This window comes from Montipora capricornis, chromosome 4 (genome assembly GCF_036669925.1).
Source record: "Montipora capricornis isolate CH-2021 chromosome 4, ASM3666992v2, whole genome shotgun sequence".
Taxonomy (NCBI): domain Eukaryota; kingdom Metazoa; phylum Cnidaria; class Anthozoa; order Scleractinia; family Acroporidae; genus Montipora; species Montipora capricornis.
In genome coordinates, this window is record NC_090886.1 from 4,634,381 (window position 1) to 4,651,880 (window position 17,500).

General features: G+C 39.9%; 3 protein-coding genes and 1 long non-coding RNA gene across 4 annotated transcripts in view; 2 read left to right on the forward strand and 2 right to left on the reverse strand.

Moving 5' to 3' along the window:
* The window catches only part of LOC138045293 (uncharacterized), a 5,496-nt gene extending 1,661 nt beyond the window's left edge, over positions 1-3,835 (reverse strand). The window contains exons 1-2 of the mRNA XM_068891735.1: positions 2,126-3,835; positions 1-1,978 (exon numbers count right to left, since the gene is read on the reverse strand). The exon at positions 1-1,978 is cut by the window's left edge and continues 1,661 nt beyond it. Of these exons, the coding sequence (XP_068747836.1) occupies positions 1-1,947 (1,947 nt within the window). The 5' untranslated portion in view covers positions 1,948-1,978; positions 2,126-3,835. The remainder of the gene's footprint in view (positions 1,979-2,125) is intronic.
* Positions 3,836-3,939: 104 nt separating this feature from the next.
* On the forward strand, positions 3,940-4,706 carry LOC138045297 (uncharacterized). Its single transcript, XR_011131565.1, has 2 exons — positions 3,940-4,224; positions 4,383-4,706. It is a non-coding gene; the product is annotated as an uncharacterized lncRNA (long non-coding RNA).
* A 7,931-nt stretch (positions 4,707-12,637) lies between these two features.
* Positions 12,638-16,038, reverse strand: LOC138045294 (uncharacterized). Its single transcript, XM_068891736.1, has one exon. The coding sequence runs from the start codon at positions 15,750-15,752 to the stop codon at positions 12,921-12,923; it is 2,832 nt and encodes a 943-aa protein (XP_068747837.1). The 5' UTR covers positions 15,753-16,038; the 3' UTR covers positions 12,638-12,920.
* A 125-nt stretch (positions 16,039-16,163) lies between these two features.
* Positions 16,164-17,500, forward strand: part of LOC138045295 (O(6)-methylguanine-induced apoptosis 2-like) — a 13,739-nt gene continuing 12,402 nt past the window's right edge. Inside the window, 2 exon segments of the mRNA XM_068891737.1 lie at positions 16,164-16,212; positions 16,215-16,241. Coding sequence (XP_068747838.1) covers positions 16,164-16,212; positions 16,215-16,241 — 76 coding nt within the window.

A 17,500-nucleotide genomic window follows, 5' to 3' on the forward strand; every position in this document is an offset into this window, starting at 1 on the left:
GGTATAAAAACTTGGCAAAAGACACAGTTCTAGGTACATGCATTTTTGTGGTAGTTGTTGCAAAAACTTGTTTGCGGCCTTTTCCAGTACTGGATCAATGCGGGGTTTCACTGACATTGCTACAGCAAAAACGTCCAAAAAATATTCAAAGTTATGACGGTTTTCATTAAAGGCTTCGATTGAATCTTTGCACCTGTCTTTACTCCAATACATTTCAGAGTTTTCAGAAAGGCGACATACAAAATGGCTGCATGCTACCATTTCTAAATCCTCAAAAATATCACGAAATCTCTCTCTGCCAGTCTTGCTAGCAAATGTCTGAATTAACTGGTGAACATGGTATCTTCCTGAACTTGCCTGCTCAAGTAAAGACCAGGTTTTCAATGATCGAAGAATTCTTATTGACTGGGCCTCAGACCCAGTTGCAGCTGAGATCACAGCTTCAGCAGCATTCGAGTCGAAGAAACCTGGAAAAATTGACAGAATGGCCAGAGCCTTTTGTTCTTGTGGATTCAGCAGATCAAACGAGGTCTGAATCGTTTTTTTAAGAGACATTTCATCATCCACCATAACTTCTAAGGGCTCTTTCTCGAGACGTGAAATCAAATTGTCTTCTTCGTAGTCCAGAAGCAGAGATCCAGCGATGCAGAGCGCCAGAGGGACACAAGCACACAATTCAACCATTTTTTTTGTCTGTTTAAGTTTTTGCCTTTTCCCTTCACTTGAAACCTTTGAAAGAAGAAGTTTTTCAGCATCGTCTGGCCACAAACTATGCAATGTGACTTCCTTGATCTTGAGTTGTGACCGGCCAGCTTGGATTGTTCTCCTGGATGCCACAACAAAGGAAATTTTTTGTCTGGATAAAGCTCTCATTTCACGCATCAAATCGACGACTGATCCACTACCCTGACACTCAGTGGCACTATGATCGGCATAATCCAGAACGAATGTCACGCTCGTGGATTGCTGCTTGCTCCAGTTCAGTAACCAGAGTTGTGAATTATCTAGCGGATGAGATTGGTTTGTGCTACAGGCAAGAAACATAGAGGTTGTCACGTCGTTCAAGGTTGCTTTGGACTTCAAAGAGATGTAAAAAACAGTTCTGCCGTTCTGCGGTTTTGCAAGTTCATAGGCCACTTTATTTGCCACCGTGGTCTTTCCAAACCCTGGTGCCCCAGTGATCACAACAACTGAGAATTTTCCACTTTGTATTGCTTGTGTAGCTTCTTGAATCTTCTTGTCACGACCGAAGACTTCTTGAGATTCATCAGGAAGACAGTTGTTAAGCTCCACAGGATTACACGCTTCTTGCAAATTGAAGCTTAAGAGTTGTCCTTCCAATTGCTGCACTTTATCCTCCACATTGCTAATTCTTGGTTCCCAGCTGTATTTCATGATTTCTTGGATTCGAGCTTTGGTATTGTGATCGATCGTTTCAGTCTTGAGACGGTCTATTTCCCTCGAATCGACGCCCAAGGCAACCAAAGAACGAGAAATCGTGGCCCATTTGCCTTCGAACTCGTCATTTGGGATACCGGTGGAAATACTGTGGCAGAGGTCATTTCGGAAGCATTTAATACGGACGATATGAGCTTCGTCAGACTCATCATCATCTGCAGGCATTTCGTGCCATCCGGTGAGAGGCTCTGTCAAAACGCATATTTTGCGAAGCAGGAGACATATAAGTGTGATGTCAAATGTTTTGGTATCCGGTGGATCGCCTGAAGAGGGATATAACCTTTCCCACTGGTCGTCAAATAGCTTGCGTCTGTTCTTTAGGCTTTGAAATAAAGGCTTGTATTTGTGTAACACCGTTGGCCATGCTGTAGCTGGGTGGATCGAATGTAGAAACACCCTGAGTGCATCCGTTCCCACATCAATAATCAGCCTGGCTAGACGAGTAAAGTTGTTTTTCTCTTCCGAGGTATCGGAGAGCGAATCGGACATTTCAATGCCTTTTGTGCACAAGCCACTGCCACTTAGAAAAGAATAGAAATTAGAATATGTAAATGTTTACGTTCCTAACAGGAACTATTTTTGTTTGTCATCTCAGTCACGCACGCAGAAATTGCATAAAGGTCCAAAGGCATATTCAAACTTTAAAAATATATTTATTTACCCTTACCCTTTCGGAAGAGAAGAAAAAATTCGTACAACTGTTACGCAATGTTTTCACACAATCAGTGCATCTTTATTAGCGTGCGAATCCATTCAATTCTCGGTTTTCAGCTGACGTCATAACCTTATGCAAATTAGGTTTCCGCCATTCTGGTGCCCCTGATTATAGGGAAATGTATGACATTTTGAGCGCTCACGTTCGAAGTCTTCAAATAATTCATCTTTCCAATGGATATTTCCCAAGAAAGCGACCCAAAATCACTCGACGAGGTACCAGTACTTTCATCCTACGCAAAAAAAACCCTCGAAAGCCACGTTCGAGAGCGCTATTTGAAGAAGATTTTCTGTCGTTTGCGTAGACCCAGCGGCCATACGGAGCGATCAGTTTGGCTCCTCTAGAAGTCTCAGACTTGCTTTCCTAGTTAGTTTTAGAGACAAGCTACTATACAAACAAGCAGTTTATTAAGGCCTTCAAAATTTTGAAAGCGTACAACCAGATGATTTCTGGTTTCGTTGCGTCCGTTTAAGCAAGGGAAGGAAATCGCGGGCAAGATTGTTGTTGTTTGTGGCCAAGGTGATTCGGAAGTTTGACACTCGGCGTCGACCTTATCTGTATCAGTTTCCAGTTGGATTTCTTTTAATACCTTCGCTAACTGCTATGGCCGCCAGATGAGAAGAAAAGGCCTCCTCATTCCCTTTGTTTCGATGATTTCCCTCTTCTTCTGTCAAAGTACTTGGTCGATTAGAGTCTCAGTCCTTCACCTTGAGAAGGTGAGAAGCTTTTTTCCTTCGAAATTCGTCCGATTTCCTTCAAACTCAGTCAATTTGGGCGCTCCATCCCTCGCATTCGCCTGTCGAATTTCAGCGAAATCGAATAAAACGCCTCCGAGTTAGACATTTGCTAACCTGAGTATCACAAACGCCTGATACTCAGGTTAAATTCACCTCATTAAATATTCAAAACCGGAGCACCTCATTTGCATCGGGCATATTTAATGAGATGAATTTTCGAAGATGAATTTCTCCGCGACGTTGTGGTTTAATCGGTCGAAATTGAGCACACTTGTTCGAGGGGTTCAAGCGCTTCGGTGGTGTGAATTGGGAAGACATCGGTGGAAACCCGGCCGAGAAACGCTTTATCGAAAAAAAGCCAACTTTCGACAAATTCTGACTCGCTCGCCTTTTACCCTAAAACCCTGAACCAACGCGTGCTAAATCGCTGCGAAAGCTTTACAGGATAAAACACAACTGTTCACAGCAAAAGCCGTTACTGGCAATCACCGCAAAAGCTTTAATTGCTAAACCTGTAAAGACAATTTCAGCAAAATAAGTCCAACCCCACACTTAAAGTTAAAATCTTACAGTAAACCGTGAGTCAATCGCTGCGAAAGCTTTTAAATTGTCCTTTGTTCGTTGTATCTGTCCCAGAGTAAGGCAGGCTGTCGTCTCGGCTTATCTGTGAAATCCACGCGTTTCGGCGATCTTCTGTTAGCTGTTTTTAACTTTCACCGTTCTTATCAACAACGATAGGTATACGGAATAGACTAATACCTTCCTTGTTTCCAGATTTTACTCCACAGCCAGGTAATATACAGAGAACCATCGCACTACAACTCACTCACATCTCTCTCTACGCGTCTCTGTTTACGATTCGAGGGGCTCCACAATGGCGGTTAACGACGGTTGTCAAGGACTAAGGTCACGTGGGTGAAAACCAAGAATAAGTACAAGCCAGAGGAGGTTTGACAGCAGCGTGCAAGGCGTCATAGGAAATATTTAATTTTTAGTAAGTTTCCTCCATACTTCAAGGTAAACACAACTCTCCGTTGTAATCAACATGGACGCCATTGATAGACAGGCCGCAGAGTCAACTTCGTTTAAGAGTTCCAGTTGCTTCTTCTTACATTGCTGTGACATGCTCAATTTATTTACTTTCTCTGTTCGAAGCCGGCTCTTTTTGATGATCAATAGGTTCGAGAAAAAATTCTTTTGAAAGACGAATGTTCATTTTGCAACTGAGCGAGGAAATTAGATGGACTGAGCAAGGAAATTAGATGCTCTGAAGTTGGCATCAGTTCTATTAAAAAACCCAGTGTTGATTTTGAGGTAGGGTATAAATTTTCTTGTTTTAGAATCATGCATTGTTGGAAATTTGTATGTATTTGAGGCTTGAGCCATCGTCGTTCTAAACTGTGTGAGAACAGATTTTCCTGGCTAATAATTAATGCACAACATGTTTAGAGATCGTTCTTCTCATGTTGTAGTTTGACCCTCAAGAAAGCGACCAGGAGAGCATCCTCCTCAGAAACAGCCATTGCTCAACCGCATCGAGCTAGCTCCAAAGGAAACTTTGTCAGTTGCTCCATATATTGTTAGATGTTGACAGGATGAATGTTGATGCAACTGTTCGTCTTTCCCAGAAACCTGGAACGGCTGGCCATGGAATATTTTTTGGTCAAACATTAAAGGATGACAAAGAGGAAAATGAGGACATTCATGAAAAAGGAAATGTTTTATTGTTTGTCACATAATGGACTGGAAAACTGTAAATAGTCTGTCCTTAAAATTAAAAATATAATTTTAGTTCACCATGTCACTGAAAGTTGCCCTTGGTAGACAGGTAGTTCAGGTATCGTAATGTTTCAGAACATATCTTAACATAAAATAAGTCACCAATGCTTATCTTCTGAAATAATATATCAATCCATTTGTTTGTTGGGGGTTCTTGTTCAGAGAAATGCTGCTTATCTTGTGAAGATAGCCCCCTGATAGCCAAATTGCTCACATGACAGTACTTTCAGAAGTAGTGAAATTTCAGGAGATAAAAATGTGCTGTACACGTTGGTGTTTTAAGGTATTGGTGGCGCCCACGACAAGCCAAGACAGGAATTTTTGAAAATGGCACAGAGAAAAATAAAAGCAAACTGTCGGGTCCAAGTGCAGCTTAGACCAGAGCCAACTAATGGCAAGGACAAAAATACCATAGCCATTGACTTGAACCATGGTAATGGATGGTTTCATTGTTACATTGCCAGAGAATTCACAGGTTTATTGCATATACTAATTGAAAATGAGAAATTGTTGACATACAGGTAACTGTATCATGGTTTTTTGTGTGTGCAAAAATTGGATATAACCCTTTAATTTCAATACTAAGAAAGGAAAAGTGGGAAAGTATGTTATGACAAGGTGCCACAGTGCTTGGTGAAATAATATTACAACTACTCGCTATTTGTATCTAACAATACTGTTGATTTTGTTTAATTTACTGGTATCAACTATTCATAAGTATAAAATCTATGAACATTAAAATACTTTGCTGAGTCTCATAGAAACTTAACTTTCCGTGGTAGACGTAGTGTGTAGTGCACTGTAAGTGCACTACACACTACGTCATCAGGTTATAAGAGTGTAAAAACTGTATATCATTCAATATTTATTTATTTTTTGTTATCCATAAGGGAGGCTAACAAAATCTGCACCTTGCTTGGTTTGCATTTTTTGAGCATTAAAATAGAACTTTTGGTCCTTTTTTCTCACAGAAAGTCGAATATTTTGAGCTCACCCATTCAAATACTAACCCTGCCAGATAGGGCTTAACTGCAGTGAGATTTTGTCTGGGAAACGTATCAGGCTTTTTGGTGATATAGAAATTTCAAGGAACTTGAAAATGGTCAAAATGTCAGCCTCAAATCAATGTTTCTCCATTCTCTTTAATTTTCTTCAATCTTTCTGGGTTTAGTATTATACTAGTAACCACATGTCTTTTCAGGGGGACTATTTACGTAAGACATCTACCATGGCACTACAATGATACACGGTACCAAAACAATATCATGTATTGTTAGGGGTACATATTAGGCAAAGACAAGTTGAATCTCCTGAAAAACAAAATGCAGCTCAGTTGACAGTTATGGAATAAAGCACTGTGTTACTGCACTCAGTCTGAGGTCGCTCGTTTTCACTCCTTCCTCTCCCCATCTGATGTACCTCATTGGAAAGCTTGTTCTTGATGCCATTGCAACTGAGAAGCCCTTAATAACATGCATAAGTGGACTATGGAAAGATAAACATGCAGGTTTTCCTCTGCAAGAACTTATAGCAGTACCGATGTTTGGAGTATTAATTTTGCAAGATTTTTGGGGAAGATTTGCAAAAAGAAATATTGTCCCAAAATTGAGAGCATGTTGTCTGCTCTCAGAACTCTGGAAAACAAATTATGGGCAGGAATTTCCTAAAACATTGTTGTTTGTATCAAGCACAGGTTGAGTTAAGATAATTCAAAATCAGTAAAGAAAAATTTATTTGCACTGACCAACATATTTTGATCATCTGTAACATCTGGTTCAGCAGCCCAATTCAATGAAGCTGTGTACTAATAATGCACCTATCAATGTTAAGCCCCAGGGAGGGGGGGGGGGGGGGGTCGGGCTAACCACGGGAGTTTGATCGTGAGGTCTGTCCACAGGGTAGGGATTTTGATCGTATGTGACGTCCCCAGGCTAAAGATTTTGATGGTACAAAGGACATTTTACCACCTTCACTTGCCGCTGGGTGGGGATTTTGACCAATTATTTTGTACGGGGGGTGGGGAATTTGAATTTTTTTAAATGAAAATGTCAAAATCTTCACCCCATGCCCGATCTCCCCCCCTCCCTGGGGCTTAACATTGATAGGTGCATAATAGTTCCCTAAAGAAGCTCCAATAATTATGGTCTCCACTTTGATTGAAAATTTAAAGGATCAAGAGAGATTATGATTGTCTTTTATTTTTCTTGTTGCTGTAGCAGTTACAGCCATAAATGGCACATTCTTGGAAACCACGGACTGCAGCATTATGTTATTATATGAAACGATAGTGATGTTATAGCTAAGCATAGTAACATTTCTTAGCACTGGCCAAAAAGTGAGCAGCAAACCAAGATGAACGTTTCTGTTTAGGTAATTTGCTCATCACTTTATAACAATAAAAATTGGGTTTGCTAAGTTTGTTTTTTCTTAGTTATAAGTACCTGAAGATAAAATATAAGCAATTTATTCCCTCATGCTATCACAATAATGGCAGCACAAATATAATTTTGGTGTTTCACGTATGTATGGAAGCATGATACAGTATTGTTGTAATAATTATAACCCATCAACTAATCAAGTCGATTTAAAGTGTCAATACTGTTTTGAGCCTTTTTGAACCCACATCAGCAGTTGTAATTTGGCACCATATCACAAATTTTAACAGAAATCTTATTTGATGAGCGAGTTCTGAATCTTAAAAGAAGAAGAAAAACCTTAAATAATCGAAAAGTTTTTCTATCATGAACCACTCTCTCTTATCTCTTGTGGGGACAATTGACTGATCAACAAGAATACTTCATACACAACAATGGTTCTCCGGTTTTAGAGTGAAACAGGGTTTTCCTCGAGCTTGAACTGACTCTTGGTGCTTGTTTTGGGAGCTTCCCTTGCGTATCATCAGATGATATGTGCTGCCTCCTTGAGCTTCCATACATTTTCAGCAGCATTTAGCTCAGCAAAACATGAAAGATAGATCTTATCTGGCCACATTTTCCCCGTGTACTCTTCGAAAAGAGGTAACATTCCGCGCCATTATGTCATGCGAACACAACAAATCTTGCAATCCGTTTTGCTGTATTTCGACAACAATAACTCAAAATCCGTTGCGGGGGCAAGGGGGGGGGGGGGGGGGCCCTATAAAATACAAAACCCATTTGTTTTGTTATATAGTGTTGCATAATTGAAGACTCTAAAGTGGACACAAAGCGAGAAATCGATTTCTAAAAAGGGCACACTCGAAGCGTGTCAACAAAACAATGCAATGTGGGACTTTGTAAAATAGTTTACCTTTAAATTGCCTTCATAGCAATGAAAAACAACTCCAATATGTTTAATCTGGCGCATTTATGGTGAATTATCAATAAACCAAAGCGAAAAAATGCCGAATTAACCGAGGGCTTCTGAGTTTCTCCATGGAACTTTTCGTCCGACATGAAGATCTGTATGAACGCTGCTCATTGGTCGAAATTTATCACGTGACAGCTGTCCAACCTCCTCTGGTATTCCTCTGAGTACAAGCCAAATTTTAGTGGCTTCCGCCATAGACAGGCTCGGCCGCAAAGCTATTGGAACCTTGTTGCTAAGACAACTGATACGAAAATGGCGGACAGTGTGCAAGTTGAAGAGTCGCAAAGAAGAGCTGTAGGGGAAATGTAACGACCGGCAAAATACATAAAGGTAAAAGACTTGCAATACCTGAAAACTGGCAATATTTACAATCACTATGTAAAATGAAATTGCAGTGATTTGATTATGTGGAAACGTGAAACCAGTTTTAGAGTTTACCAGGTTACCAGTTTCAGTATTTGGGCTCCTTCAATTTGGCTACTGTCTGTTTTACTGTTATGTGATCTCATTGATCAGTAGTCAACTCAGAAGATTACCACATTGCTGAAGGAAAGAACCATTGTGGATGTCTGCGTACTCGTCGCGTACATGTAACCATCCTTTCCTTTCTCAAAGCAGGGCGCACCTAATCGATATTTTCGATACTCGATTGAAATCGATCGTAATCGATCGTAATCGATACTAATTAATCGATTAATATCGGAAATCGATAGAAATCGATCACTCACGTCTTTGTGACTATCGATTTTGATCGATTTTTGTAATTAGCTATCGATTTTATCGATTTGTTCGACAACTATCGAAAAGTAAATGGACGAAGATTCTCTTTCATAAAGTTCGCAGTTTTACTGTAGAATGAGTCACAAAAAAAAAAAAAAGAAAAGTCGCTACCATTGAAGAAAGTAACATCATCTTTATCAACAAAGCGGATTCGAAGGTAAGCTTGAAGGTTAAGTGTTATGCAGTGTTATGATAAGATCAAATCGCGTGTTTGATTTTCGATTTCCACCGATGTGACAAAAAAATTGTGATTATCGATTTCAATCGATTAAATTGACTAATCAATCGACAAATATCGAGTATTATCGAGTATTATCGATTAATCGATTACATTTTCGATGATCGATTTCGATCGATTAGTTACGCCCTGCTCAAAGGAAACGAAAACTGTCCAAACTCAAAAAGCCATCGTAAAACTACGATCACTTTATTTTAAAAAGTTAGGTTACAAGTTTAATTGTTGCAGCGTGCAGTGTACTTTAATTAAATGCATTTGTTTGTAGCCTGCCAGAAAAACATTGGTTAGCGGTAAACAAATATTGATACAGAAGGGCATCTAGATTTGGCCAGTATGTAAGAATTTTTTGATTGAATTTACTAATGCTCAACTTAGGCCTCAAAAATGTGTTGTGAACTGCTTTAGCGAAAAATCATCTTGTCATTTTTTGATAGTCTTGCCAAAATGCCAGTGTTTCGTACAAATACGTTTTGCAACATGTTACTCGCTTTTTTGTATTCATCAACCGGCTGTTTTTTGTATTTCGCACCCCAGAAGTTCGTACACTGATTGGTTCAGGCGATTATCAATTTGTATATCGTAGGCTCGGATTGGTTAAATCATGAACAATTAACATCTTGGCGCTAATTTGCATGCGGCTCGTTCTCTGCATCTACTTGGGCACTGTGTCGCCAACTGGGTATTGCTGAATTAAAATAAAACTCGCAAGAAAAAGAATATTGAAAGATTCTAAATTTGACGTTTTTTATACAATTTTGTCATAACTAGTAGTAATCAAAGATTATGGGAGTGCGGTCGACGCCGTCACTTAAATATATAATTTCACTAGCTGACTTTCAGCCTCTGTATTTTGCTAAAGTATCAAAGTCGGTCAAAGTCCAGTTAGGAGGTCTCCTGTACAAACTACGATTTGTTGACAACGTTGCGTGACAGCGCCAGACACCAGTTCCGTAGACTCGCAAGTTTAATAGATCTGAAATATTTACATTTAGCCTTCAAATTTCGTATTAACTGGTAATGTTTAAGCGTAAAAGCTAATTTGTAAACGGAAGTGCAAATATCAGCAAACATTTGCAATCGCGTGCTCGTTTATCGTAAACAAACTCCGTGCGACTGATTTGAGTATTTACCCTGCCGGAATAAAGTACTTTCATAATTTGCCGTTCCTTGGTTCAGGCTCAATCTTATGGATCTTGCCTTCAGATTACTTTTCCACCAATTCCGAGCAATAGACTAAGCTACATGTATCTGTCGCGACTGGAACTAATCAACAAATGCAATTCAAAGTCCTGTTCGTTAACACATAAATTAAGCAAAGGACAATTCCCTCAGATGTCGCTAAATACTACCGTGGAAGCGTTTAAATACACAAAAATCCAACGATGGGAGAAAAAAAATAGCAAAGCCTACGGCGACTAAATCGAAAGAAAATTCCAGCGCAAAGACGAGCTAACGCGGCCTGCTCACATGTTCGACACATGTCTGATCACATGTCTCAGTACCAGTTTTCCGACCGATACATTCCCCTGCAAAAAGCAAGCCGGGGGGGGGGGCATTTTGTTGTCCTTACAGGAATGTCAACAAGAAGATATTTCAAGGGCGTATTCACACAAATTGTACAGTTACAGTGAACTACAACTACGGGTAAACTTTGGAAAATAGCGAGAGATTACTAGAAAGATAAATCTGTAATTTAACTAAAAGTTATTTATCGTAAAAACAGTTTTTAGCTCTTTAAGAGCTGAAGCTAGAGTTAAATGGGCATACTTATCTTGAGTGATTTCGTGCATTTTACTATCTTGCTGCCATAAACAATACTTATTGTTGTCATCGGCTGCTCCATTCTTTTGTTTGTCGTATCGCTCGTCTGATGACAATGTCAAATACAAGCATTAAGCTTTAACATGAAACTGTTATAGCATTTAATTTCATACAATCAGTACATCCCGAATAGTACATCCGTGTATACGCCCCCAGGCGTCTTGTTCTAAATTTAAATGATTGTAAAATGATCACTACCGTTCGCGACCTGCAACTTCCATCTACGCTAGAAAAGAAAATTTTTGCTCCTTTGCATCAAACATACCCTTTAAGATAAGGTGAATTTAAAAATCCACCGTGAACAGCAATGGCTTAAATCGATTGTCTTCGTGGCGCACGGCCAAGGTATGCGCTCATTAAGCGAGAGACCCCGACATTTTTTTTAAAAACTTGATTTCTTTTTGAATTTGGTTGTTAAAGGCTTATTTGTAATGTTCTTTTCCGGTTTTTGATTGCTACATAGGGAGGACTGGCGCTGGAATTTCCAAACAGTGCTTCCTAATAGCGAGTGTTTTATACTCAATGGCCAAATGAACGCACTGGTTCGATTGATAAATGCTTGGCACAATGGTCGCTTGAACACAATGGTTCGATTCACAAAATGTTTGGCACAATGGCTAATTGAACACATCAGCACTTGTTTGATTCACAAACTGTTTTGGGGACGACTGAACAAACTGGTTCGCAAGAAACAGGTCGATTGGACTATTCGCTCTATGCTGAATAATGTTTATAGTGGAACACACAAGAACGAAGCAAGATCTAGAAATAAAGTAGAAAATAAAGCGTGCCGTTTTCAAAGAAAAATCATCTGCCCATTTTATCAAATACTTTCAGATGTGAGGTTTAATACTGTGTGCAGTGTCAATCATCACGGGCGGAAAGGATTCCAAACTAAACCTTTGCTCTCATCGCAAAATGAGAACTACGTCACCGTGGACTAGTGGTTAAACACGCTTTCAGAACACCAGAAAATTGTGGTAAGGGTGGGTGTTCTAATGGCCATAAGGGAGTTTGGAAATACCGAAGGGCATTAAATTAGAATACCCGATCGGAGTTTAATTCGATATGCGTGGGGTATGCACATTTGTGACTACGAAGAGGAAAAATGGTAAGGGCAGAAGAAAAGATAAAATACTGTAACTTGTGGGGCCACTCGATCTGTCTTATGATGATGACGACGACTGTAAAGCGTTTCAAGCCAAGGATGTCCTACGTGACAGTAAAGTTGCTCTCCCATGCACAAAACTAAAAATATATCTTCCAAATGTAAGAGGGATAAACAATTCACAGCCTAGGTGGACTGAATTCGGATATAGGGTATTGGTCAGTCAACACTGAGAGTCGATCAAACACAAGCAAACGTTGTCCATTCGTAAAGCCTGGTTTTCACTAGCGACGCAAGCATAAGCACAAGAAGTATACGCAAACTGCCTTTCGTTAGAACAACAGGCACTAATTAACAACAAGTAAATGCGCTTGCGTGTGTTCCTTGTGCTTGTCAGGCCTAAAAGATCAAGAAATCGGATTTTGTAAAGGAGTCAATGAATCACTATACTACTTTCTGAGGCAGTAAGTTGACTTCTATTTTAACAATTTGGTATGCAAGGGCCAACTGGACAAAGCAAAAGGTGTCGGATCCTGGTAGATGTAACCGGCAAATTGATGATGCAGACTCTGATAATAGAGCAACTGAAAGCGGCCTGTAGGGCTGAGGCTAGTCTTTTTCCAATATTTCTTCAGTCAGAGCTTAAATTCTTCAGGGAGTAAGTTGCTTTACCGTTACAATTCAAAATTCAAGCCATAAAGAGAAAAAAATGTAACAGATATGACACAAAAGATTTTTTAAAGAACTTCTACCTCAGTCAGCACATTTGAGGCAGTCAGTTCATGTTTGACTTTTTTTTTAATGTCTACCTTCTAGCTTTTAACACGGAATATCCAGATCAGCACTGTTTCTTCTACCAGCAACATTGTTTGAAATATAGGGACTTCTTTCTGAAAACTACTTCCGTCAGGGTTTTCTCAGGCCGATCTCTTCGTTTTACGGATAACAGTTATAACATGCCATAAAACGATGGATTTCACGTTTGTCGGCTCCAAGTCGATCTATAGCTAATCCAAGCCTCTGACACATTTTCAACGCACTTAACATGATTTTTCTAGCTTCTACTAGCATTCCGCGATCTTCATGAAGAAAAACTCGTCCAATTTCAATGAGTACTTTCCATCTGTGGTCTTTTTCCAATTCAACATCAGCTACCTGCCTTGCTTTCTCTAGGAGCTTAATTGCGTCATCGTAATTTCGTTTCCGTCTGTGACATATTGCGAAGTTTTTCAGAGACAAAATACTCTCTTTGTGGTCACCCATGCTACATTTTGCCATCATGGCTAAAGCCTTTTCGTAGTGAAACATAGCCATGTTAAGTTCGTTGTCAGTTTTTCTGAGCGTAAAGTAAACATCTGCGATGGCTTTATGGCCTTGAGCGGTCATGAAATGCTCTCCAAGGTGATTATCGAAAATATCAGTAGCTTCCTGAAGTACTGGAATTTCTTTTCGGTTTTTACCAATTGACAGCAAAGTTGCGGCTCTTTCTGGGTGATCTGCAAGCTCCTTTTCACTAAGGTACAACGCTATTTCGAAAACTGCGTTGCACTGTTCTCTTGGTCGCCGTTTTTCAAACAGAAAGCGAGCATAGCTATTGAAAAAAAGCACTTGTGACAACCCATTGGCTCGAAATTCAGTGTAATTAAGACGATAGACATACTTAGCCTGCACGAAAAGATCGAAGTATTCTTTTTGGTTTCCAACCTTCCTCTTTTCATTCGAAAGAAGGCATAAAAGTTCCACAGTATGGACGGGTTGGTTTCCAGTGTCAAAGTGCTGTAGCAACATTTGCAAGACCTTGGTATAATAACTTGGCAAAAGACACAAATCAAGGTACATACATTTTTGTGGGAGTTGCTGTAAAAACCTGTTTGCAGCGTTTTCCAGTACTGGATCAATGCAAGTTGTCACTGACATTGCTACAGCAAAAACGTCTAAGAAATATTCAAAGTTATGACGGTTTTCATTAAAGGCGTCGATTGAATCTTTGCACCTGTCCTTACTCCAATACATTTCAGAGTTTTCAGAAAGGCGACAAACAAAATGGCTGCATGCTATCATTTCTAAATCTTTAAAAACATCAGGAAATCTCTCTCCGCCAGTGTTCCTAGCAAATGTCTGGATTAACTGGTGAACCTGGTATCTTCCTGAACTTGCATGCTCAAGTAAAGACCAGTTTTTCAACGATCGAAGACTTCTTCTTGATTGGACCTTACTTGTCTCAGTTGCAGCTGTGATCACAGCTTCAGCAGCATTCGAGTCGAATGAGCCTGGAAACACTGACAGAATGGCGAGAGCCTTTTGTTCTTGTGGATTCAGTAGATCAAACGAGGTCTGAATCGTTTTTTTAAGAGACATTTCATCATCCTCCATAACTTCTAAAGGCTCTTCTTCGAGACTTGAGATCAAATCGCCTTCTTCGTAGTCCGAAAGCAGAGATCCAGTGATACAAAGTGCCAGAGGGACACAAGCACACAATTCAACCATTTTTTTCGTCTGTTCAAGGCGTTTTTGCCTTTTCCCTTCACTGGAAACTTTGGAAAGCAGAAGCTTTTCGGCGTCTTCTGGCCACAAACTAAGCAATGTGACTTCCTTGATCTTGAGGTGTGATTGGCCAGCTAGGAATGTTTTCCTGGATGTCACAACAAAGGAAATTTTTTGTCTGGATAAAGCCCTCATTTCATTCATCAAATCGACGAATCCGCTACCCTGACACTCAGTGACACCATCGGCATAATCCAGAACGAATGTCACGCCCGTTGATCGGAGCTTGCTCCAATTCCGTAACCAGAGTTGTGGATTATCTGGTGGCTGAGATTGGTTTGTACTACAGGCGAGAAACATAGAGGTTGCTACGTCGTCCAAGGTTGCTTTGGGCCTCAAAGAAGTGTAAAAAACAGTTCTGTCGTTCTGCGGTCTTGCAAGTTCATAGGCCACTCTATTTGCCACAGTGGTCTTTCCAAATCCTGGTGCCCCAGTGATCACAACAACTGAGAACTTTCCACTTTGTATTGCTTGTGTAGCTTCTTTAATCTCCTCGGCACGACCGAAAACGTCCTGAGCCTCATCTGGAAGACAGCTGGAAAGTTCCACAGGATTACAAGCTTCTTGCAAATTAAAGCTTGAGAGTTGTCCTTCCAATTGCTGCACTTTTTCCTCCATATTGCTTATTCTTGGCTCCCAGTCGTATTTCATGACTTCTTGTAATCGAGCTTTAGTATCGTGATCAATTGTTTCCGTCTTGAGACGGTCTATTTTCCTCGAATCGACGCCCAATGCAACCAAAGAACGAGAAATTGTGGCCCATTTGCGTTCAAATTCGTCATTTGGGATACCAGTGGAAATGCTGTGGCAGAGGTCATTTCTGAAGCATTTAATACGGGCGATATGAGCTTCGTTAGACGTATCTTCATCTGTAGGCATTTCGTGCCATCCAGTGAGAGGCTCTGTCAAAACGCATACTTCGCGAAGCAGGAGATGCAAAAGTGTGATGTCAAAAGTTTCGGTGTCTGGTAGATCGCCCGAGGGAGGATATAACCTTTCCCATTGCTCGTCAAATAGCTTGCGTCTGTTCTTTAAGATTTGAAGTGAATGCTTGTTTTTTTGTAACACCGTTGGCAATGCCGTAGCTGGGTAGATCGACAGTAGAAACTCCCTGAGTGCATAGGTTCCGCCATCAATAATCAGCCTGGCTAGACGAGTAAAGTTGTTTTTCTCTTCTGAGCAATCGAAAAGTGAAGCGGACATTTCAATGATGTTTGCGTGCATAAGCCAGTACCACTTAGAAAAGAATAGAAATTAGATATATGTAAATCATAAATGTTAGCATTCGTGACCTTAACGTCTGTGACTGTATGTTTGTCATGGCAGTCACGTCTGTGACTCTATGTTCGTCATGGCAGTCACGCACGCAGAAATTGCATAAAAATCCATAAACATACTCAAAAATATTCATTTACGCTTACCCTTTGGAAAGAAAAAGAAAAGTGCTACAACTGGTACGCGATGTTTTCACGTAATCAGTGCATCCTTGTTAGGGTGCGGGTTCTGTTCGATGTTTGTTACCAGGGTGCTTATGCATATCTCTTTCCGCCCTGTTTGTTACCTTAGAGCTTCCGCCATAGACAGGCTCGGCCGCAAAGCTATTGGAACCTTGTTGCTAAGACAACTGATACGAAAATGGCGGACAGTGTGCAAGTTGAAGAGTCGCAAAGAAGAGCTGTAGGGGAAATGTAACGACCGGCAAAATACATAAAGGTAAAAGACTTGCAATACCTCATAACTAGCAATATTTTCAAATCACCTTGTAAAATAAAAGCGAAGTAATTTCATTATGTGGAAAGGTGAAATCACTTATAAATACAGTTTACCAGGTTACCAGTTTCAGTACTTGGACTCCTTCAGTTTGACTACTGTCTGTTTTACTGTCATGTGGTCTCATCGATCAATAGTCAATTCAGAAGATTACGCCAAGCCGACCACATTGCTGAAGGAAAGAACCATTGTGTTTGCATACGTGTCGCTTACGTGTAACTACATTTGTATCCTTTCGTTTCTCAAAGGATACGAAAACTGTTCAAACTCAAAAAGCCATCGTAAAACCACGATCACTTTATTCTAAAAAGTTGGATTACAAATTGAATTATTGCATCGTGCAGTGTACTTTAACTAAACGTGTTTGTAACCTTGGAGAAAAACATTAGTTAGCGGTAAATCAATTAATCAATCAATCAGTCAATCAATTTTAATTTAAAAACTCACACAAACATTAATTCAGTGTTGGAAAAAGAAAAATAGAATATACATATGAATATTTACAAATTAAATGTTGAAGAAGATACATAGTACTAATGAAATATTACATTATTGTGATTAAGAAGTAAAATGTTAGGGGAAAAGAAGAAAGGATAAATGGTAAACAAACAGTTTTAATACATGGTTGATTGTGAAAACTAATGTTGATGCAGAAGGTCGTCTTGATATTGCCAGTTAAAGGATTGTTTAATTGAATTTACCGAAGTAGAAAAAATAAGTACCGGTAGTAATTTCGTTGCGGGGTATTGTGAAGAATAGTGTTTAATATTTTTCCAGTGATCTCAAACTGGGTAAAACGTTTGTAGGAACAGTCAACAAGTCTAGATAGTTAAAAATTTGTGGTGGTTTACTAGCTGGAGTAGGCCACTGATGACCATTCATGAGGCTTTTCGTGAAATATTGGAAGACAAAAATAAGCGTTAAACCCTTTGTTCTCATCCCAGGTGTCTACGAGTAACTGTCAGGTGCATACAGGTTTAAAGTACGGGTCACTTTTCACGGGTCACTCGTTACAAGACCTAAATGCTAATGCAAACTTAGGCCTCGTTTAGCCTTAAGGTTAGTCAATTTAAAGGTATTTGGTTACCAGTTAGTACATGTATAGGTAAAACAATGACCTGCAACAAGTGACCTGTGGAATGTGACCCATGTTTTAAACATGCTGGTCAGGTGTGCATGCTCAGTGCTGTCTCTTTCGTCAT